The 23,754-nt window shown below is 39.2% G+C and overlaps 1 protein-coding gene across 6 annotated transcripts in view; it reads right to left on the reverse strand.

The window, feature by feature from the left end:
* The window catches only part of LOC126185083 (uncharacterized), a 152,487-nt gene that overhangs the window by 32,760 nt on the left and 95,973 nt on the right, over window positions 1–23,754 (reverse strand). For all 6 annotated transcript variants that reach the window (XM_049927869.1, XM_049927870.1, XM_049927866.1 and 3 more), the window contains 3 exons: window positions 16,677–16,990; window positions 16,384–16,524; window positions 12,234–12,571 (listed from right to left, as the gene is read on the reverse strand). In XM_049927869.1, coding sequence (XP_049783826.1) covers window positions 12,234–12,571; window positions 16,384–16,524; window positions 16,677–16,990 — 793 coding nt within the window. The remainder of the gene's footprint in view (window positions 1–12,233; window positions 12,572–16,383; window positions 16,525–16,676; window positions 16,991–23,754) is intronic.

Here is a 23,754-nt window from a genome sequence, read left to right on the forward strand (position 1 = left end):
TTAATAACACCAAGTTGCTTCCTCTGTGATAAGTTTTTTGATAACACAATTGTCCGAGTTTAGTCAAGTTGTGGCAGGTGGTTCAGTGTTGGTGTGTCTCTGATGCATTCAGTCAATTCATAACTTTTCTTTATTGAGTAGTTGGTTATAAATCTATAGGATTTACTGAAAATTCATCAAGTTTTTTAGTGACTTTGTACCTGGGATTATTTATTGAGTTAACAATTGGGCATATTTGGTGTCCATGTTTATGACTTTTGGGCTGTGATCTGAGCTTTTGGGCTGTAACTTGTTAAAGAACTGCAACTTCCTTCTAACATCCACAAAAGCCAAATGCTGCATAATAATAAACCCCACAGCTCCAAAGCTCAGTTCACAGCCCAAATGTCATAAACATGGACATCATACCCAGATCAGGTAAGTTTACATCCCTTGACACGGTTAATCTGCACACCAACGTACTTATGACACAATCTGAATAATAAAAGACAATTTATTGCATCATAAGGAGCTAAGTAGTGCAGAAATCTACAAACTAATGAATTCACTTGAGTTAGTGCTGTCTCACAAATACTTTACTTTTGATAGCATTATCTGTATTCAGAATGACAGTTTAGCAATTGGCAGCAGCTTAATTGACCAACTTGCCGACATTTATATTAATGATCTAGAAACCAGATTTTTTAAAACCAAATAGAAAAAGACAAAGTCATTTATTACAAACATTATGCTGATGACACCTTGATGCTACACAATGGAACAATCACTGAAACAGAGAGCATAGCTGATAAACTTAACAGTGTACATCCCAAAATACAGTTTACAGTTGAACACCAAACACAACATTGAATTATTTTTCTTGACTTAAACAGTAACTATCACACCTATATCTATATGATTACTCCAAAATTCACTGTTAAGTGCCTGGCAGAGGGTTCTTCGAACCACCTTCAAGGTATTTCTCTACTGTTTGACTCTCAAAGAGCATGCGGGGAAAAGAACACTTACATCTTTCCATGCAAGTTCTTGATTTCTCTTATTTTATTTTGATGATTATTTCTCTCTATGTACGTGGGCACCAAAAAAGCATTTTCCCACTCTGAGGAGAAAGTTGGTGATTGAAATTTCATGAGAAGATCCTGCCACAATGAAAAACGCCTTTGTATTGTAGCAAAATGGGAGAGAGTGCCAGAATTTCTGAGTTTAAACACTTCCGCTGGCCACCAAACTTCCCAGACATGAACATTATTGAGCATATCTGGGATTCCTTGCAACGTGCTGTTCAGAAGAGATCTCCACCCCCTTGACCTCTTACAGATTTATGGACAGCCCTGCTGGATTCATGCCGTCACTTCCCTCCAGCCCTACTTCAGACATTAGTCGAGTCCATGCCGTGTTGTGCTGCGGCACTTCTGGGTGTTCGTGGGTGCCCTACATGATATTAGGCAGGCGTACCAGTTTCTGTGGCTCTTCAGTGTATAAAGTAACTTGTGACAACTGCTCCTGCTACTACACAGGGCACATGGAAAGAAAATTTGAAATCTGATACAAAAAGTACAAATAGTTCTGCTGCCCACCTACCACAAGACAGTCATTCCACTAAAATTTTCATTCGGTGTTTTAGCTGTGTGGAGTGTTCCAGTGGCTGTTGAATTTGAGGTTTTAGCTAATAATTTTGTGAAGTTTTGTTGGTATTTGTATTAGCTGTGGTGTAGTAATATTAATGCAAGCAGTTGCTTTCTTAGTAGACAGAGAATTGCGAGACTGCTATTGTTAGTTCTATAAATAGTTCTACTGGTTTAACTGAACTTCGGTAATGTAGACTTATAGTTTTTTTCAGTAACTGTAAAATTTTTACCATGAGTGAGAAGTGTGGGCTCTGTCGTAGGTTTGTGAGTAGTGGGTTACGGTGTGGGATTTTTTCAAACTATTTTCATGGGGAGGGGGGAATGTAGTGGGGAAGCCCGTGGGCATTCTAGTGAGATCTTCTCCTGGGAATGCAGAATCTGTAGTAGAAATAAGTTGATAGAGGAGCAGGTACGTAAGATCCATGCCATTCAGGTGCAGTTACAACAAACAAAGGAGGAACTAGATAGGTTGAGGAGGGCGAAGGGTGGTGGGGAATGGGAACTGGCAGTTGGCAAGAAGGCAGCTAGGGAGAGGAGGTATTCAGACAGTTTTACTTTGTGTATATATGCAATAGATTTGACCAACTGTCAGAGTTGAGTGGAGAGGAGTCTCGTGTAGCTGTAGATGAAGGAAACATGCAGCAGTCCTCAGTAGTTAGGGGGCCTAGGTCAGTTGCAAATTTTCATGGTAGAGGTGTGGGCCAGCAGTTGCAGAAAGTGTTGGGGAATGAGTACTAGGTCACCAGCATTGTGAAACCTAGTGCAGGCTTGGCTCAATTGACTGACAGCATTGGGGAGTTATGTAGGAATTTTACGAAGGCGGTTCAGGTAGTGATAGTGGGTGGAGCAGGGAAAAGTTTTGATAGGGATGGGGAATATGATGTAGGTGGTGACCTGGTAAAGATTGCTACTCAAACTGGTGGCATTAATGGGCATTTCGTGCAACTGTTTCAGTGTCATTATCAGCCTCATCTTAATGCGGCTGTTAGGCGCATTAAACATGGGGCTGGGGAGGGCGTTGACAGCAGAGGGCATGGGTCACATCTCAGTGGTGCCAGTTGGGTCTATAAGTAGATCGGGATTCACTAGGCATGGCCTGCACCTCAATAGGTATAGGAAGGGGAGGCTGGCAAAGCTTACAGGTGACAGTGTAGTGGGTGGTGGTGGTGGTGGTGGTGGTGGTGGTGGTGGGATCACTCACGGAAAAATTCCTGTAATAGTTGGTGCTAGAGTTGCACATTTTTTAGATTGGAGTCAGCTGATAGGTATACCTGCATAAAGGAAGTCCCTCTAAGGGCTCACCTTCTGAGGATGTAACAATTCCAAGTAGAGAGGGAATTAGCATATTTCATCAAAATATACGAAGTATTAGAGATAAAGTTAGTGAACTGCTTATAGATGTTGACTCTGAAATTACTGGTATATCAGAGCACCACTTAAATAATTTGACAATTCAGAGGCTTCCTTTACCAGGACACAGATTAGCTGGCTATTTTTCAAGGAGTTCCTTGTGGGGTGGGGGAGTGGCTATGTATGTAAAAAACAGTACTCCATTTGAGTCCATAGATGTATCATGGCACTGCACTGAACAGATATTTGAATGTCGTGCAAGGCAGCTGAATTTAGTGAAACTAAATTTCTAATTGTTGTTGTTTATAGGTCCCCTAGGGGAACAGTAGCACAGCCATAACCATGTTTTTATTCATTCTTGATTACTAGATGGGCATTCTGTTAGTAAAAGGGTGAATGGCCTTTCAGACAATGATGCACAAATTTTAACACTAAAAGGCATTAGTACTCAAACAAATGTCACATTTAATTACAAACTTTGTAGGAAAGTTAATCCAGAGCAATAGAGAGATTTTTAAACCTTGTAAAGGAACAAGAGTGGCAGGATGTTTATAGTGCCGATAACATAGATGATCAATATAATGCTTTCCTTAACACATTTATCATGCTCTTTGAGAGTTGCTTTCCATTAGAACGTTCTAAAAGGGGTACTAGCAGTATTAGGCAGCCCAGGTGGCTGACTAGTGGGATAATGACATCTTGTAGAACAAGGTGGGAATTATATAAAAATGTTAGAAGTAGTCACAATCAAGCTACAGTAGCCCATTACAAACAGTATTGTAAGGTGCTTAAAATGTTATTAGGAAGGCAAAGAGTATGTGGTATGCAAATAGAATAGCTGATTCACAGAAAAAAATTAAAACCATATGGTCAGTTGTGAAGGAAGTGTCTGGTCAGCAGCACAAGGTCGACAATATAAAGACAGTTCGCAGTAAAAATATTTCTGTTACTGATAAATCAGATATATGTACAGTATTTAACAATCATTTCCTGAGCATTGCTGGTGAATTAAATAAAAATTTAGTTTCTACAGAGAATCATATAACTTTCTTGGCAAATGCCTTTCCGAGACTGATGTCTGAAATACTCCTCTGTGATACAGACAAGAGGGAGATTGAGTCAATAATTAAATGACTGAAGACTAATGACTCTCATGATTATGATGGAGTGTCTAGCAAAATATTAAAGTACTGTGCTGGATATGTTAGCCCTGTATTTAGCCATATTTGTAATTTTCCCTTTAGGAATGGTCAGTTTCCTGAACGATTACAGTACTCAGTAGTAAAGGAGAAAGGCATAATGTAGATAATTTTAGACCTATTTCTATGGCATCAGTGCTTGCAAAAGTTATTGAAAAGGCTGTGTATGTAACGATAATTGATCATTTTAAATCACATGACTTGCTATAAATTGTACAGTTCGGCTTTACAAGTCATTTATCAACGGAAAATGCTATATTCTCTTTTCTCTGTGAGGTACTGGATGGGTTAAACAAAAGGTTTCGAATGCTAGGCATATTTTTTGATTTAATTAAGGCATTTGATTGTGTTGATCACAAAATATTGCTCCAGAAGTTGGACCATTACAGAATACGGGGAGCAGTTCACAATTGGTTCACTTCTTACTTTAGCAACAGACAGTAAAAGGTCATTATTCACAATGTTGAGAATGGCTGTGATGTGGTGTCTGAGTGGGGTATGGTCAAGTGGGGGGTGCCCCAAGGATCAGTGTTGGGGCCACTCCTGTTCCTTATTTGTCTAAATGATATGCCGTCTAGTATTACAGGTAACTCTAAAATATTTCTGTTTGCTGATGACACTAGCTTGGTAGTAAAGGATGTTGTGTGCAACACTGTATCAGTTTCAAATAGTGCAGTTCATGACCTAAGTTCATGGCTTGTAGAAAATAAAATAACACTAAATCACAGTAAGACGCTGTTTTTACAGTTTCTAACACACAATTCAACAAAACCTGACATTTTAATTTCACAGAATGGGCATATGATTAATGAAACTGAACAGTTAAAATTTCTAGGTGTTCAGATAGATAGTAAACAGTTGTGGAAAGCCCACATTCAGGATCTTGTTAAAAGACTTAATGTTGCTATTTTTATTATTCGAACGGTATCTGAAGTGAGTGATCGTTCGACAGGAAAATTAGTCTACTTTGCTTATTTCCATTCACTTATGTCATATGGTATTATATTTTGGGGTAACTCTTCCCATTCTAAAAGGATATTTTTGGCTCAGAAACGGGTGGTTCAGGCAATAAGTGGTGTAAGTTCGCGAACCTCTTGTCAACCCCTGTTCACTAGTCTGGGTATTTTGACATTGGCCTCTCAATATATGTACTCTTTACTGTCATTTCTTGTTAACAATATCAGCTTATTCCCAAGAATAAGCAGCTTTCACTCAGTTAATATTCGGCAGAAATCAAATGGGCATTTGGATCGGGCTAAACTCTTGTGCAGAAAGGTGTGCAGTATACTGCTGCATCCATTTTCAATAGCTACTACTCGAATTCAAAAATCTTGGCAGTAATCCACACGCTTTCAAATCGAAACTGAAGAGTTTCCTCATGGGTCACTCCTTCTATTCTGTCGAGAAGTTCCTTGAAAAATTAAGCTGATACTTGTTGTGTTGTTGACTGCGTTTACTTAAACTTATAGACTGACTTTTTGGGTTTCATAAACATTTATTTTTATCTGTTATTACTTTTATGTTGTAATTTCATGTACTGACACATTCCATGACCTTGGAGATTTGCTCCTCAATTTGGTCCTATGGAACTTGATGTGTAAATAAATAAATAAAACATAAAACCCAATATCCATATTCTACACATTGTAGGCAAGGGAATAAAACATGAACCTTCTGAAACAATTGGAGGTTTTAACTCATAACCAGTGCCCGCTCGTGAGTATACATTCTGGGTGTTCACAAATGTTTAGATTCAGATAAATCTGAGAGTTTGAAATTAAGAGCATCTGCTGTATTGTAGTTATGCTTATCAATAAGTTTATACAACTACAGCCACTGCCAATAATAACAGCTGTAATAATAATAATAATAATAACTTATCTGACATAAGAAAGAATTTTATTGTTTTGTACATAATTAAGTACAGTTTAAGGCAATAACGAAATAATGTGTAAGCTTTCACAACTCTCTGGCTAGTTTTTTTGTTTAAGTGGGCAAATGTACAAGATCCCTAACATGTGTATTAATTCACGAATTTACTTCCGGGCTGAAAATCAAATATTCTTACGCTACACCCAAACAACAACTTGTGCTAATGGTACACTCCTTTGTTAAATGATGGCTTGTAGTCACGCTTATTTGATTTTGTCACTATCTCAGTCTGTTCTCGGAGGCCCTGGTTCCTTTGCGGCAAACTTTTCCTGGTAATTTACTTTTCTGTTCCCAGAATGAGATTTTCACTTTGCAGTGGACTTCCTGTGAGATTAAAGCTGTGTGCCGCACCGAGACTCGAACTCGGGACCTTTGCCTTTCGTGGGCAAGTGCTCTACCGACTGAGCTACCCAAGCACAACTCATGACCCATTCTCACAGCTTTACATTTCTGTTAGCATTTAAAATAGATTTAACACAGCTCATGTTTACACTGCACACAAAAGCCGATTACCGCACAGCAAACGATCAACTCCAAACGCAAACTGCCGTTTGTGGAAATGGTTAAACTCAAGCAGTGATGTCTACTAACATGCTCACCTGAGTAGAATACAAATGAGGTGCTGAGGTCCATAAGGCACACAACCGTTGATCCCACATTTAAGTGAATACTAGAGAAACTAAACATGAATTTTCTCGAGATCGGAGACAGATAGATACCTCCTCCCAAGTCTACACAAAAATTCAACATGTCAGCTAAATTTCATAAGCAGCAACATATGGTGTAATACGCACCAAACGCAAAATTTCATTGCAAACTTTTCGAATTTTGTGTAGTGTCTTAGTAAAATGTGTATATTACAATAAAAATTTCATAAGCAGCAACATATGGTGTAATACGCACCAAACGCAAAATTTCATTGCAAACTTTTCGAATTTTGTGTAGCGTCTTAGTAAAATGTGTATATTACAATAAGTGTCACCATTAGCGACATTATGGGCACTTTGCCACGAAGCTGACATATAATGCCACCAGTAAGGCACAAATCAATTATTTCCACTGAATAGTTTCCGTAAAATCGTTTGAGAAAGATTTCAGAGTGCGCACACTTCGATTCTGTGAGCGCAGAGCATCGCCATCCGGCGTGTGTGAGGTATGTGTATGTGTCGCAATATGCGCAGGGCTACCGCGATGTGTAGAACGTGTGCATCGCGCTGCAGTGTCACGTCACGTCACATGTGCTATACATGCCTCAATTTGCACTTAGCCTTACTCTAGGGCTACAATATATAGCATAACAATAATGGAAAGTCTTGGATGGAGCAATACATAATATGGAAAGACAACCACTTCCCTACAGTGGACCAGTGTGTGAAGCATAGAAACATGTAACGGGAAACACAATTCACATTACCTTTTGAGCTCTTGACTTTTTTTAGCAAAAGTATACACATTCACACATGCAACCACACATGTACCCAACCATAGCCCATAACCATGGGAGTGATCATCTGGGTGTCTGTGAATGTGTGTACTCTTTCTAAAAAAGAGAAAGAGCTCAAAAGCTGTGGATGCTGTTTCCCTTTCGCTGGTTTCTGTGCTACAGTCACACTGGTCAGCTATAGGTGAGAGATTTCTTTCCTTCAATATGTAGCATAAATTGTGTTGTAGTAAATTTTTTTAACTGTTGCTCTCATGTTGGTAGTATACAATACATTTATACTCACTGATGGCACTTCAAAACTCTGCCATTTTTGATAAAAACATTTTCTGTTTTACTTCAAGTCAGGACAACTTTATGGATTAATATATCATACACTGCAGCTACAAATGATAGCCATAATGCCTGAATTAATGTAACCATCTCAGACAGCTGTCATTTTTCAAAATCTAGATTTTCTCATTATTCCGATAACCACTAGTATTTATTCATAATATGTGCTTATTTAAACTGGCAATGTACGAAGACTGAGTTACTGTTCAACTGCACCACGAAATGGAGGAACGAGGAATACTGGCAGAGGAGAAGTAGGAAGAAGTGTCATTTGCAGAAGAAATACATGATGACTATGATGATGATAGAGTAATTAGGGCACTCAATAGCAATGTTAGCAGTGCCTTTACTAAAATATTTCAGGATGCACATGGTTAAAATGTCTAGAAATCACACATCCACTATCTTCATGAAAACCTGACATTACCTCACATTTTAATTTACCTGTTTCTCTGTTGGGTGCATGCTAGGTGTTGAGTTACTTGAGAGGTACTCAATAAGTTGGAGATAATACGGAATTTCCATGTACACTCTGTGATCAAAAGTATCTGGACACCCCCAAAAACATAAGTTTTTCATATTAGGTACATTGTGCTGCCACCTACTGCCAGGTACTCCATATCAGCGACCTCAGTAGTCATTATACGAGGGCTATCCACAAACTACATTACGTTTTGGAATTAAAAATAAATAAAGTATTGGAATTTTTTTTTATTATAAACAGATGAAAGCCACACTTAAATACTACTTTTCTACATAGTTGCCATTTAAATTAAGGCACTTATCGTAGCGATGGACGAGCTTGGAAATTCCTTCGTCGTAAAATTCGGCCGCCTGCGCCTTAAACCACGTGGCGACTGTCTTTTGGGAAAGAAAAGGTGTGATTTTTGTGGATTTCCTGGAAATAGTCACTACAAAAAAACTCTCAAAGGTATTGCCAAACTCTGCACAACATCGGAAGAGCAATACAAAACAAGCGCAGGGGAAAGTTGGGCTCAAAGATCTTGCTGATTCACGACAACGCCTGGGCCCACACGGCAAATGCCACTCGTGAAGTTCTCGAATCTTTTAAGTGGGAGTTGTTTTCTCATCCGCCGTACAGTCCCGACCTGGCACCGAGCGACTTCCACTTATTCCCAGCAATGAAGACGTGGTTGGCTATGCAGCGTTTTGATGATGACGCACAGCTTCAAGAAGAGGTAACCACGTGGTTGAAGGCGCAGGCGGCTGAATTTTACGACGAAGGAATTTCCAAGCTCGTCCATCGCTACGATAAGTGCCTTAATTTAAAGGGCAACTATGTAGAAAAGTAGTATTTAAGTGTGGCTTTCATCTGTATATAATACAAAAAATTCTAATACTTTATTTATTTTTAATTGCAAAATGTAATGTACTTTGTGGATAGCCCTCGTACATCATGAGAGAGCAGAATGGGCCGCCCTGCGGAACTCATGAACTTCGAAAGTGGTCAGGTGATTGGGTGTCACTTGTGTCATACATCTGTACGCAAGGTTTCCACACTCCTAAACATCCCTAGGTCCACTGTTCCTGATGTGATAGTGAAGTGGAAATGTGAAGGGACGCATACAGCACAAAAGCGTACAGGCCGACCTTGTCTACTGACTGACAGAGATCGCCGACAGTTGAAGACTGTCATGACGTGTAATAGGCAGACATCTATGTTCACTTTCACTCTCTTGGAGTTCCAAAAATAGTACATTTAAGGACACAGTTCACCTGCAGGTTATATATTGACAGTTACAGAATATAAAGACGTTAATATAAACTACAGAGTATAATGGTGGTAGGATGAAAAGATGTCTAATGTTACCTGAGGCACAGAAAGAAGGAACTCATCATAATTAACATTTAGTGTCATTGATTATCAATATGTCCAACAGAAAAAGCCTTTGTAAGTATTCATAACAGCAACACACGATGTACACTTTCAGTGGAGCTGTACGACATTGTATTTAATAATTTATTTTAACTGTCATGCTCCATTTTAGTAGAATGTAAAGATACAATGACATGAAGAAGGCTGTGTAGATGGAAGAAGCCTGGAGATACTGACAGGTTTCAGATAGATTATCTAATGGTAAGACAGAGATTTAGGAACCAGGTTTTAAATTGTAAGACATTTCCAGGGGCAGATGTGGACTCTGACCACAATCTATTGGTTATGACCTGTAGATTAAAACTGAAGAAACTGCAAAAAGGTGGGAATTTAAAGAGTAGGGACCTGGATAAACTGAAAGAACCAGAGATTGTTCAGAGTTTCAGGGAGAGCATAAGGGAACAATTGACAGGAAAGGGGGAAAGAAATACAGTAGAAGAAGAATGGGTAGCTTTGAGGGATGAGGTAGTGAAGGCAGCAGAGGATCAAGTATGTAAAAAGACGAGGGCTAGTAGAAATCCTTGGGTAACAGAAGATATATTTAATTTAATTGCTGAAAGGAGAAAATATAAAAATGCAGTAAATGAAGGAGGCAAAAAGGAATACAAACGTCTCAAAAATGAGATCGACAGGAAGTGCAAAATGGCTAAGCAGGCATGGCTAGAGGACAAATGTAAGGATGTAGAGACTTATCTCACTAGGGGTAAGATAGATACTGCCTATAGGAAAATTAAAGAGACCTTTGGAGATAAGAGAACCACTTGCATGATCATAAAGAGCTCAGATGGAAACCCAGTCCTAAGCAAAGAAGAAAAGGCAGAAAGGTGGAAGGAGTATATAGAAGGTCTATACAAGGGCGATGTACTTGAGGACAATATTATGGAAATGGAAGAGGATGTAGATGAAGATGAAATGGGAGATACGATACTGCGTGAAGAGTTTGACAGAACTCTACCATCTGGTGAGCAAGATGTATGAAACAGGCAAAATATCCTCAGACTTCAAGAAGAATATAATTCCAATCCCAAAGAAAGAAGGTGTTGACAGATGCGAAAATTACCGAACTATTAGTTTAATAAGTCACAGCTGCAAAATACTAACATGAATTTTTTACAGAAGAATGGAAAAACTAGTAGAAGCCGACCTCGGGGAAGATCAGTTTGGATTCCATTGAAATGTAGGAACACGTGAGGCAATACTGACTCTACGACTCATCTTAGAAGCTAGATTAAGGAAGGGCAAACCTACGTTTCTAGCATTGTAGACTTAGAGAAGTCTTTTGACAATGTTGACTGGAATACTCTCTTTCAAATTCTGAAGGTGGCAGGGGTAAAATACAGGGAGCTAAAGGCTATTTACAATTTGTACAGAAACCAGATGGCAGTTACAAGAATCGAGGGGCATGAAAGGGAAGCAGTGGTTGGGAAGGGCGTGAGACAGGGCTGTAGCCTATCCCTGATGTTATTCAATCTGTATATTGAGCAAGCTGTGAAGGAAACTAAAGAAAAATTCGGAGTAGGTATTAAAATCCATGGAGCAGAAATAAAAACTTTGAGGTTCGCCAATGACATTGTAATTCTGTCAGAGACAGCAAAGGACTTGGAAGAGCAGTTAAACGGAATGGATAGTGTCTTGAAAGGAGGATATAAGATGAACATCAACAAAATCAAAACGAGGATAATGGAATGTAGTCGAATTAAGTCGGGTGATGCTGAGGGAATTAGATTAGGAAATGAGACACTTAAAGTAGTAAAGGAGTTTTGCTATTTGGGGAGCAAAATAACTGATGGTGGTCGAAGTAGAGAGGATATAAAATGTAGACTGGCAATGGCAAGGAAAGTGTTTCTGAAGAAGAGAAATTTGTTAACATCGAGTATAGATTTAAGTGTCAGGAAGATATTTCTGAAAGTATTTGTAGGGAGTGTAGCCATGTATGGAAGTGAAACATGGACAATAAATAGTTTGGACAAGAAGAGAATAGAAGCTTTTGAAGTGTGGTGCTACAGAAGAATTCTGAAGATTAGATGGGTAGATCACATAACTAATGAGGAAGTATTGAATAGGATTGGGGAGAAGAGAAGTTTGTGGCACAACTTGACTAGAAGAAGGGATCGGTTGGTATGACATGTTCTGAGGCATCAAGGGATCACCAGTTTAGTATTGGAGGGCAGCATGGAGGGTAAAAATCGTAGAGGGAGACCAAGAGATGAATACACTAAGCAGATTCAGAAGGATGTAGGTTGTGGTAGGTACTGGGAGATGAAGAGGCTTGTACAGGATAGAGTAGCATGGAGAGCTGCATCAAACCAGTCTCAGGACTGAAGACCACAACAACAACATGAAGTAACAACTAGAATATGCCAACACAGTCACATAAAGCAATGTAATAATGACGTGAAATAGAAATAAATCTGACACTGAGCTTTTCAGAATCAGAACTAGAGTCTTTGTACCTCATCAAGATGTCCTTTGCTTCATTAATTTTCCCCATACCCATGTAGACTTCTGCTGTCAGCATCATTGCAATGACATCATCTTTCATACCCAGTATAAAAGCTTCTGCAGATTCTACTCTTGTGGCAGGAACCGATTTCTGATCTGTGCACAGCCTGCATAATAAGAGGGCAGTCTCCAACTGTGAACTCTTCATATGCACTAATATTGCATCATGGATGATCAAACGAATATTTGTAAAAATATCTTGCTTTTGTGAGAGTCCACTGGCATTATAATCCTTTGTCAAGATACTTCCAAGCAATGACATGTACTCTTCTGATGCAGACAGATAATTCTGAAAAAAAAAAAGAAAAAGAAACTTATTGCTGTCAACTGAAAAGCATCAGGACAAATCAAAAGTCATTAAGTTTATTAGTCACTGTGTTATAGCACAGTGGCTAATAAAATTCAATGTAGGATTATACTTCTGTAAGTGGATCTCAGCTGTACACAATAAAATTATGGTGCATGGAAAAAATATGGATATTATGGAATCAAACAAAAAGTTTACTGTTACCAGCCACTGTGTGTCTTTTTAACTGATAACAGTGAACTTGTTTCATTTGATATCAAAACATCACAAAAAAGAATTAGCTAAAATGTTTGAATTTAATTGATGTTATGATCATACAATACAATAGTGGAAAAGGAAAAAAAAATAGATTGTGGCTTACTATACCAAAAAAAATTTTCAGGCAACTGTCAACAGCGTTGATATACACTATGGGATCAAAAGTATCGGGACACCCCCAAAAACAAATGTTTTTCATATTACGTGTATTGTGCTGCCACCTGGTGCCAGGTACTCCATATCAGCAATCTCAGTAGTCATTATACATCATGACAGAACAGAATGGGCCACTCCGTGGAAGTCACGGACTTCAAACATGGTCAGGTGATTGGGTGTCACTTGTGCCATAAGTCTGTACGTGAGATTTCCACACTCCTAAACATCCCTAGGTCCACCGTTCCCAATGTGATGGTGAAGTGGAAATGTGATGGGACATGTACAGCACAAAAGCGTACAGGCCGACCTCATCTGTTGACTGACAGAGACCACCAACAGTTGAAGATGGTCCTGCCTGCCATTCCCCAAGAAACCTTCCAGCACCTGATGGAACGTATGCCTGTGAGAGTGGAAGCTGTCATCAAGGCTAAGGGTGGGCGTGGTCAGGCAAGACTGGTTTTGATCACGGATCATGTTTGTGTCAACTTCACATGTCATACATGCCATTTACTCAGAAAAGTATATGGCACTGCTGATTTGAAAATGCAAGAAAATGATACTTACTGTCATAATACCAACTTAAGCAAGCAGAAAACACTGAAAAGATAAAATGATGTAACTACATTAAGTGCACAGAACCACTGCTGCAATGCAGTTAGTTAAGTATACTACTTAGGTGATTTCGCAAAAACAAAGCTAGCAGCTTGCCTCTGAATTTGTTTGCTGTCTTTCTTTAATTCTAAACACTTGAACAGTACACAAGAATAGGACCCACTATGGTCCTATATGAGGTCTTCTTTACAGATGAACCGTACTTTCCCAAAATTATCCCAATAAATAGAAGTCAACAATCACCTTCCCTACCATTACACTCACATGCCAGTTCAATTTCATATCACTTTGCAGCGTTACACTCTGATAGTTAAACAACATCACTATGTCAAGCAGGAATCTACAAATGCTGTGTCTGAACATTACAGGTTCATTTCTCCTACTCATCTGCATTACCTTACATTTTCCCGCATTCAGAGCTAGCTGCCATTCATTGCACCAACTTGAAATCATGCCTAAGTCATCTTGTATCCTCCTACAGCACCTTCCACAGCATCATCAGCAAATAACTGCAGATTGCTGCCCTCCCTGTCCACAAATCATTTACATATGTAGAAAATAAACTTACATTTTTCCGCATTCAGCAAATAACTGCAGATTACTGTCCTCCCTGTCCACAAATCATTTAGATATGTAGAAAATAAAAGCAGTCTTATGACACTTCGCTGGGCCACTCCTACTGACACCCTTGTCTGTGATCAACACTTACCATTGAGGACAACATACTGGCTTCTATTACTTAAGAAGTCTTCATGCCACTCACATATCTGGGAATGTATACCTTACGCTCGTACCTTTCTTAACAGTCCACAAATTCTTTCTGAAAATCTAGATATAAGGAACGTGCCTGGTGACCTTCATCCATAGTTCATTGTAAATCATGTGAGTTTTGTACGAACAATGCTTTCTAAAACTATGCTGATTCGGGGACATAAGCTTCCTGGTCCCAACAAAATTTCTTATATTTGAACCAAGAATATGTTCGAGGATTCTGCAGCAAACCAATGTTAGTGATATTGGTCTGTAATTTTGTGGGTCCTTTCTTTTACCCTTCTTATAGAGATGAGTCACCTGGACTTTCTTTAAAGTTGCTTGAGCCTTTGCACTGGACAAGTCACAAAAATGCAGGCCTGCAAGGGGCCAATGCCGTAGAGTACTCTTTGTAAAATTAAATCCGGATTCGATCCGGACCTGGCAACTTATTTGTTTTCAACCCTTCAGTTGTTTATCTAACCAGGGATACTTAATACTGTGTTGTCCATGTGGGAGTCTGTTCAATGGTTACGTGATGGTATGTTTGTATGGTCCTCCAGTGTGAATGAGTTCTTAAATGTGAAATTTAAAACTTCAGCTTTCATTTAGCGACTTCACATAAAACCAGAATTTTCTTGGGTTCTCTGCCAGATCTTTTGCAAAGGGGTGACTGTGGTAGTTGTTGAATACTTCACACACAGATCTTTTCACAGACACATGAATCTCTACTAACCTTTGCTAGTCGTCATTTGTACATTTGATTTTGAACCACAAGTACAACAGCCACTGCTTCCTCAACATTTTCTGAATTTCTTTGTTAAAACTTGGTGGCTCTTTTATGTCATTAATCTGGTTACTGGGCACGCAGTTTTTCCCACCTTGATTTACAATTTGCTTAAACTTTCCTCATAATTTTTCTATGTTCTTTATACTGGAACTAAATGATGTTGATTCATTGTCCAATGAGGCGCTAACAACTCCTTACCTGCTTTTCCAAGCAGACAGTCTTCTTGACTGATTTATTAAGTTTTATAGGCACAGTTGCTATAATGACACCATGATTACTAAACCTGTCTCTATACTGACATTGTCGATAAGGTTCAGCCTATCTGTACATACAAGGTCTAAGATATTTCCACTGCATGTAGGCTGCCAAACTAGCTGCTCACACAGTTTTCAGAAAACGTGTTCAAACATACTTCACACGACTGTCTGTCCTTACCAGCAATGATTCCATGGACATCCCAGCCTATGCTCAATAGCTTAAAGTCACCTCCAACTGGAATTGTGTGATCTGACTATTTACAGGCTATTGACTGCAGCCTTTCTTTTAATGACTTTAGAACTATCAGGAATCAGGCGGCTGGTAAAAACATAAAACCATTAACCTGTGTCTGTGGGTCAAAGCAACGAGGTGCCAAGCAGTTCTGGGTACCTTACCTGACTGCAGGTCTAAGAGGTTTTGCAAATCATAACAAACATACATTATCACAAAAAAATTGTGTGTTTGGTCATTTACTTGCCAATTATAATAAATATAATATTTGTTGCAATAATAAAAATTATTAAACTGCCAAATAACATTGGAAATTCAATAAACGTTCATGCCAAAACATGTTTTTTCAATACATTATCTTTCAAATGTAATACACATGAAATAATATGACCAATGTTGGAAAAATATAAATTTAAAAAACACAACAAAAACAAAAGTAATGTGTGGCACACAATCTTGCGACCCACCAATTATGGAGCTTGGACATTAACCATATGACTGCCATCATCTCATGCTCAGCAAGCCAATACACCAGCACATCATTGAGCCATAAAACTTCTCTAGCAATTTTCTCAAAATAGTCAAAGTAGTACACCTTACTATTTGCACATCACATCATCCTAATGGACTACTAAAAGTTCACAAAGTTCAAAGAAAATACATGATCCAAAGTTGTGACCGCCCCTTGTTAAAACTGGATTTATATACTTTATGATATTTGTCAAAGTGAAAAACTTACCTGACACTTTGTGTAGGCCCTGGCCAAATCATACTGTAGGGAATACACTGAAAACTTTGGATCTGCATACAAATAACTGATAACTGTGAATTCAAAGTTCACATTATGTTTTGCTGAACTTATCCAACTTCCACGCAAAGCCTGAATGACAAAAACATTAAATTGAGGGAGAAACATATATCTATTTCAAGATTAATGCTATTTGTCACTTCATTAACAACATATTTACTATCTACAAGCATATCTGTAATTTTCTTTGTGATTACAATAGCGTAACCAATTTAATGACTCACACTTTTTGATGTTTTTAACAGTTGAATGTAACAATCTAAGAATCCTGAGGGGCTGCTTCCAATCCTGTCTTTAATTTCTGTTATGAGAAAACTGTAATTAGAACAGAGAAGTTGAAGAGCTATCATCATCCAGGCACTTTCTACTGATTTGACATATTGCTTATGGGCAGATGAGTAAAATCCACTGTTCTGTAAGTAGTAGCCATGCAGGATGTGAACTGCGGCTTTCTGGCAATCATCTAAATTCAACTGGGTAATGGCCCATAACTGAACTGAACTCTGCTTCAGTTCTGTCTGGCAGATAAATGCAAATGCTGAAACAAAATGTTTGGTGGGGAACAGGTTACATTGGTTACGTGCATTACTAAAAACAATATAAAAATCTTTTTAAGATAAAATTGAATGACTTGTCCTCAAACATTACAGTGGCTCTTTAAGAAAAACAAAATCATCATCAACAACAACTATTATGATGAAAACTTGTTGAATGTGAAAGATATGTACATATATAAAGAAACAACAACAGTCAAAAGGAAAAACAGGAGGAAGCACTGCACTGAAAACATATAATTTTTTACAAAATACACATTGTCTGATGATGAGCAGATAACAACACAGGAGGAGCTAACAGTGTTTTTAGTTTGTAAATTTTCTTAGCATTTGATCAACAAAATGACCAATTATAAGAATACAAGCAGTTTGACAATTTATACTAGCAGTCGACATGAAAAAAGAATTTATTAGAAATACTGGCACTGTCAACACAAACATGAAAAGAAAAATACTAACAAAGACGTTTTAAAGAATCGTTATTATGATATTTGATGACAGCAGCATACAAAATGTGTTTATCACCACGCCTGCAAAAACTATTTTAAACTGGAAACTTTAACACACTAGAACCAATGAAAATAATTACAATTAACTCATACAACACATTGTGTAAAGATAAACATTAACTATAAAGTGGATGTATTGAGCAGTGGACAGGTATCGAAATCAAAATCTGAACATTTTAACTAAACACTCAAATTTGTGTTGTTCTTCAGAGAGTGAACATGTGTGCACATGCATGACAACCCCCCCCCCCCCCTTACACACACACACACACACATACAAACCAACTGACATCCACAGGTGTATATATTCTACAACTAGACTTTTCCATGCATAAGAATGTTCATCCTGAATGTTTTGTACTTTCATCTGTTACTCTCCATTATAATGTATCATACTGGTCCTTTTTTATCTCTTTGATTCTAGCAAATAGCTGCTTTCATCTGTTACTCTCCATTATAATGTATCATACTGGTCCTTTTTTATCTCTTTGATTCTAGCAAATAGCTGCCTTGGTCCATCTAGCATCCATTCAATAGTTTATATGACCACTTCCATTTCATTGTCATCACACTTGTACATACATCGCCTGATTCAGTTTCTTTTCTTCTCCATCCATTTTTTTGTTCTCTCTCCTAGCAGTAATTCCTATCACACACCTTTCTATTTCTCACTGAAACAAAATAGGTTTTATAGCAGTTTTGAATTCACTGCTGCAACTCAAAACTTGGAACACACACAGATTATTCACTTTCCTTTTCAAATGCACCACAAGCTTAGTACTGAATGCCGTACTTACTGTTATATATTAAAAGAATAGATAAATAAATAAAAATTACAAAAGAGGGGGAGAGGGAAAAACAGTGTGGATGAAGGAAGTAAGCTTAGGATCTAGCATTTGATTGACAACAAATTCATTACAGACAGACTGGAGAAGAAAATCAGCTGTGCCCTAACAAATGAAACTTCCCAGTATTTACTTTAAGCACTTCAGAGAAATCATAGAAAACCTGCATTTGGATGGCCAGACATGGATTTAATCCACTGCCGTTCCAAATACAAGTACACTGTCTCAACACTGTGCCACATCGCTCTGGGTGTGTCGATGATCATTTATAGAATTGATTTATGGATCTAACTATAGGCAGCTGAGATCGAGGCCTGGATAGTCATACGACTGAAGGATGGGCTGGAGTGATAGATCCCTTACATGCATTCTACATGCATTCCAGAGAAGGTGGTGTAGGGATGGGATCCATATGGCATAGGATTTGCATTGTCACTGAAGTTGACCATGTTGTGACAGGATGCATGCTTTGCCACTAAGTGGTCTAATTTACACTTGGCCATTGGGTTGCGACCATGCTCACAAACCACATGAAACCTGGCAATCTGCAGCACAATATAAATGAACTGATCAATAAAAGTAAAATCTGTGGCATAAGCCTATAACCAGGCTACTGGCCTGCCTGTAGGTACAGTGAAGCCTTTCTTCACCATGGCACAAGGAGAGGGAGGTGGCAGGCTCCACCACCCAGGCCACCTTTCAAACGAAGGAAGATACCTGGGACTCATTTTATAACAGGCCGAGTGTGCCTGGGGCCGTCCTGGAGGAATTGGAATCAGGAAAAATCCTGCTCCTGTCCAGGATTGAACCTGAGCCATCCAGGGCTGGAGTCAAGTGTTCTACCCACTAGACGAACACAGCCATGACTGGATCAATGGAGGAGGATAAAAAGTGAATTCCGAAACTCAAATTCTTGAGGTTGGTTCTATACAGATCACTTAGCTTGGATTGTGCAGTAATCTAGTACAGGTTTCAAATGTGGGAAACCACAAGATATGTCTGACAGTGGCAACACTTTTACACTACTGGCCATTCCATTAAAATTGCTACACCAAGAAGAAATGCAGATGATAAATGGGTATTAATTGGACAAATATATTATACTAGAACTGACATGTGATTACATTTTCATGCAATTTGGGTGTATAGAGCCTGAGAAATCAGTACCCAGAACAACCACCTCTGGCCGTAATAACGGCCTTAATACGCCTGGACATTGAGTCAAACAGAGCTTGGATGGCATATACAGGTACAGCTGCCCATGCAGCTTTAACACGATACCACAGTTCATCAAGAGTAGTGACTGGCGTATTGTGAAGAGCCAGTTCCTCGGTGACCATTGACCAGACGTTTTCAATTGGTGAGAGATCTGGAGAATGTGCTAGCCAGGGCAGCAGTCGAACATTTTCTGTATCCAGAAAGGCCTGTACAGGACCTGCAACATGCGATCGTGCATTATCCTGCTGAAATGTAGGGTTTCGCAGGGATCGAATGAAGGGTAGAGCCACGGGTCGTAACACATCTGAAATGTAACGCCCACTGTTCAAAAAGCTGTCAATGCGAACAAGAGGTGACCGAGAGGTGTAACCAATGGCACCCCATACCATCACGCCAGGTGATACGCCAGTTTGGCGATGACGAATACTAGTTTCCAATGTGCGTTCACCGCAATGTCGCCAAACACGGATGCGACCATCATGATGCTGTAAACAGAACCTGGATTCATCCGAAAAAATGACGTTTTGCCATTCGTGCACCCAGGTTCGTCGTTGAGTACACCATCGCAAGCACTCCTGTCTGTGATGCAGCGTCAAGGGTAACCGCAGCCATGGTCTCCGAGCTGATAGTTGTTGTCTTGCAAACGTCCCCATCTGTTGACTCAGGGATCGAGACGTGGCTGCACCATCCGTTACAGCCATGCGGATAAGACGCCTGTCATCTCAACTGCTAGCGATACGAGGCCATTGGGATCCAGTACGGTGTTCCGTATTACCCTCCTGAACCCACCAATTCCATATTCTGCTAACAGTCATTAGATCTCGACCGACGCAAGCAGCAATGTCGCGATATGATAAACCACAATCGTGATAGGCTACAATCCGACCTTTATCAAAGTCAGACACGTACGCATTTCTCCTCCTTACGCGAGGCATCACAACAACGTTTCACCAGGCAATGCCAGTCAACTGCTGTTTGTGTATGAGAAATCGGTTGGAAACTTTCCTCATGTCAGCATGTTGTAGGCATCACCACCGGCACCTACCTTGTGTGAATGCTCTGAAAAGCTAATCATTTGCATATCACAGCATCTTCTTCCTGTGGTTAAATTTCACATCTGTAGAACATCATCTTCATAGTGTAGCAATTTTAATGGCCAGTAGTGTAATAAATAACAGTCATGAAGCTTTACATTCCAGGGTTCCTTATCATCAAGGAATAGAGTGTTACACAGAAGCATGTAATAAAGAAAATGCATGGTTGTTACTCTAGAACCTCTTGCAGAAAGCTCCTTAAACAGATGGGCATACTGACAACAGCCGAACAGTATATTTATTCCCATATGAAGCTTGATGTCAAAAATCATTACAATTTGAAAACAACAATAACTTTCATAACCATCATATCAGAATAAGACATACAGTTGATTGTATTTGAGCACAAATGGCACCTGTGCAATCTCTTCAATATATTTCAAGTTCCAGCTGTGGTCAGAACAGTTATGTCGGAGTTTTGTGCATTCAAATGCTGGCAAATTGTTGATGCTAACATGCCGGGTGCTTCTGTAACCAAGATAGCCAAAGTGTTTGGTATTTCAATAGGCACCATATCAAAGATTTACACTGCATACATGGAAAGAGGAAAAAGATTATCTGCTAAGTCACAATGCGGACAAAAGTGACAGTGTAATTGTGACAATCACTGAAGAGGATTGTGACAGAAAATACGAGGATGACAGTTCCAAAAGACACTGTGAAACAAAATGTCACACTCGTTAGCACTCGAACAACATGAAAGGAGTCCCATAAGCATGGAACAGCAGGGTGAGCTGGAATTCCAAAATCACTCATCAATGATGCAAATGCGACTAACAGGAAAATGTGGTCCTGAAGGTATGAAACCTGGACTATAGGGCAATGGAAGAAAGTGATTTGATCTGATGCATCTTCTTGCACACTGTTTCTAACTTTTGGCTAAGTTTATGTTACACGAGTGACACATGGCGGGGCTTTGGCCATGATTTGAGCAGCCATATTGTGCTATTTCTTGGGCCCCACTGTTACTCTGTAACATTGCACTACTGCCAAGGTGATCATTTGGGCTAATTAGGTCTACCCCATGGTAAAATGTTTGTTCTACTATGGTGATTCTGGGTTAAAAGATGACAGGGCCCCTATTCACACAGCCTGCATTATCCAGGACTGGTTCTGTGAACATGAGGATGAACTGTTGAATCTCTCTTGGCCACCACAGGCAGCAGATCTTAATATTATTGAAACTTTCTGGTTTACCTTGGAGAGAAGGGTGTGTGGTTGCTACTCATCTCCATCATATTTACCTGAACGTGCCACTGTTTTGTAGGGAGAATGGTATAAGATTCCCCTGAAAACCATACAGGACCTGTATTTATCCTTCTGAGATGACTGGAAGATGTTTTGAATGCCAACCGTTTTCCTTTGCTGTATTATGCATGGCAATGTGTTGTGTGTTTGGTGTTTCCATATTTATTTTTGTCCAACCATTGCATATCAATCAGTCTCAGTGTGGCACAGAAATGATTGAAGTATTAATCCACAAAAACCTCTGGACACTTACCAAGTGATGTAAAAAATTTAATAATCACAATCAAGGAAATGGTCAGCGTGTTGTCATTTTTTCTTTGAGAAGTGTATCATAATTGTAAAGTTGACTTGTTCCACTTCAAATGTTCAAATGTGTGTGAATTCCTAAGGGACCACACTGCTGAGGTCATCGGTCTCTAGACTTACACACTACTTAAACTAACTTTTGCTAAGAACAACACACACAACCGTGCCCGAGGGAGGATTCGAACCTTCGGTGGGAGGGACTGTGCAATCCGTGAGATGGCGCCTCAAACCGCGCAGCCATTGCGTACAGCCGTTCCAATTCACAGTATGATGTCAAAATTGTGATCCATGAAACATGCAAATAACTAAACTGTACAGATTCCAAAGTAGAGTGAAAAATCTCATTTCAATTGTGTGCTTCACACACGAGCACGGTATCTCTCTGTTTCTGTCAATATAAACTGTGAAGTTCCTCATTTGTGTGGGCTGGTAACCAAAAGACCTTTCTTCTGCTGAATTGCTTGTAAAAATATGATCTACAGTGTGTCAAGCCTTAGTACTCAGTGTAAAAACCTATCTGAAAACTAATTATTTGGCACTGCAATTACACAAGTGTTATCACTGAATTACACAAAAATATGAATGTGGATCCATTTCTTTGCATCCCCATTGAACACCAGCAACCCATTCTTTTTTAATCCCTTTTATAAAGCTTTTGCATCTAGATGCACATCACATCAGCTTACATTTTCACTGCTCAATTTAAGCATACAGTCCAGTTCTGCTGTAATGGTTTGGTCATCTCAAAAGAATGTACCCTTCAATAACAGCTAGAGTGTGGTTTGATAAAGAATTCTAAGGCATGAAGCCAAGAGGGTGTAAAACGAAGAGATGGATCAAACACATAAAAAAACAATGGATCAAATACATAAAAAAACAATCTACCAAGCCAAAGTCTGGATTTGCAGCAGATTATGAATGCAGATACCTAACCGAACTCATGTAATTGGAGCATGTTACATGTTATTGACCACTCCTGCAATACTCGAGCTGGTTCAAGATGATGAATTGTTGCTCCACAGTAGTACAAGAATATACAGCTCTGAAGTGCTACAGTGCAATCACAGTAAACTGAGACTTGAAAGTTCAGCTTGATAGAGGGGACATCGTGCCACTGCCTAGGTAAAAGCAATGACGAGCCTGTTTCTCTTCTGCACCATAGAGAGGTCAGCAGGTATGGTGTACCATGCAGCTCCACCATTAGAAAAGAGTAGTATGTGATGTTAAGCACCAAATCTTTCCATGTCCCCCAGTTCTTGTCGTGAAGTTTCGTGTTTTCGAACAATGGAGTGTTTTGCATGTATCAACTCTGATTGTGAACTAGTGTTTTTGTACTGGTGTTGTTCTAGGAACAATGTGACATGTTTTAGCTGATGTTTGTCAGAAAGGAGGTAATCAGTGAACATGTTTGCGGCATTTGAAGGTATCAAAGGTTGAGAGAGGATCTGTAACCCACAAACAAGGCCGTGAATGTGTGAGCCTGTTGGCAAGCACATTGAACTCTACTGCAATTATGTGGCTACGATTT

Source organism: Schistocerca cancellata, chromosome 4, assembly GCF_023864275.1.
Source record: "Schistocerca cancellata isolate TAMUIC-IGC-003103 chromosome 4, iqSchCanc2.1, whole genome shotgun sequence".
Classification (NCBI taxonomy): Eukaryota; Metazoa; Arthropoda; class Insecta; order Orthoptera; family Acrididae; genus Schistocerca; species Schistocerca cancellata.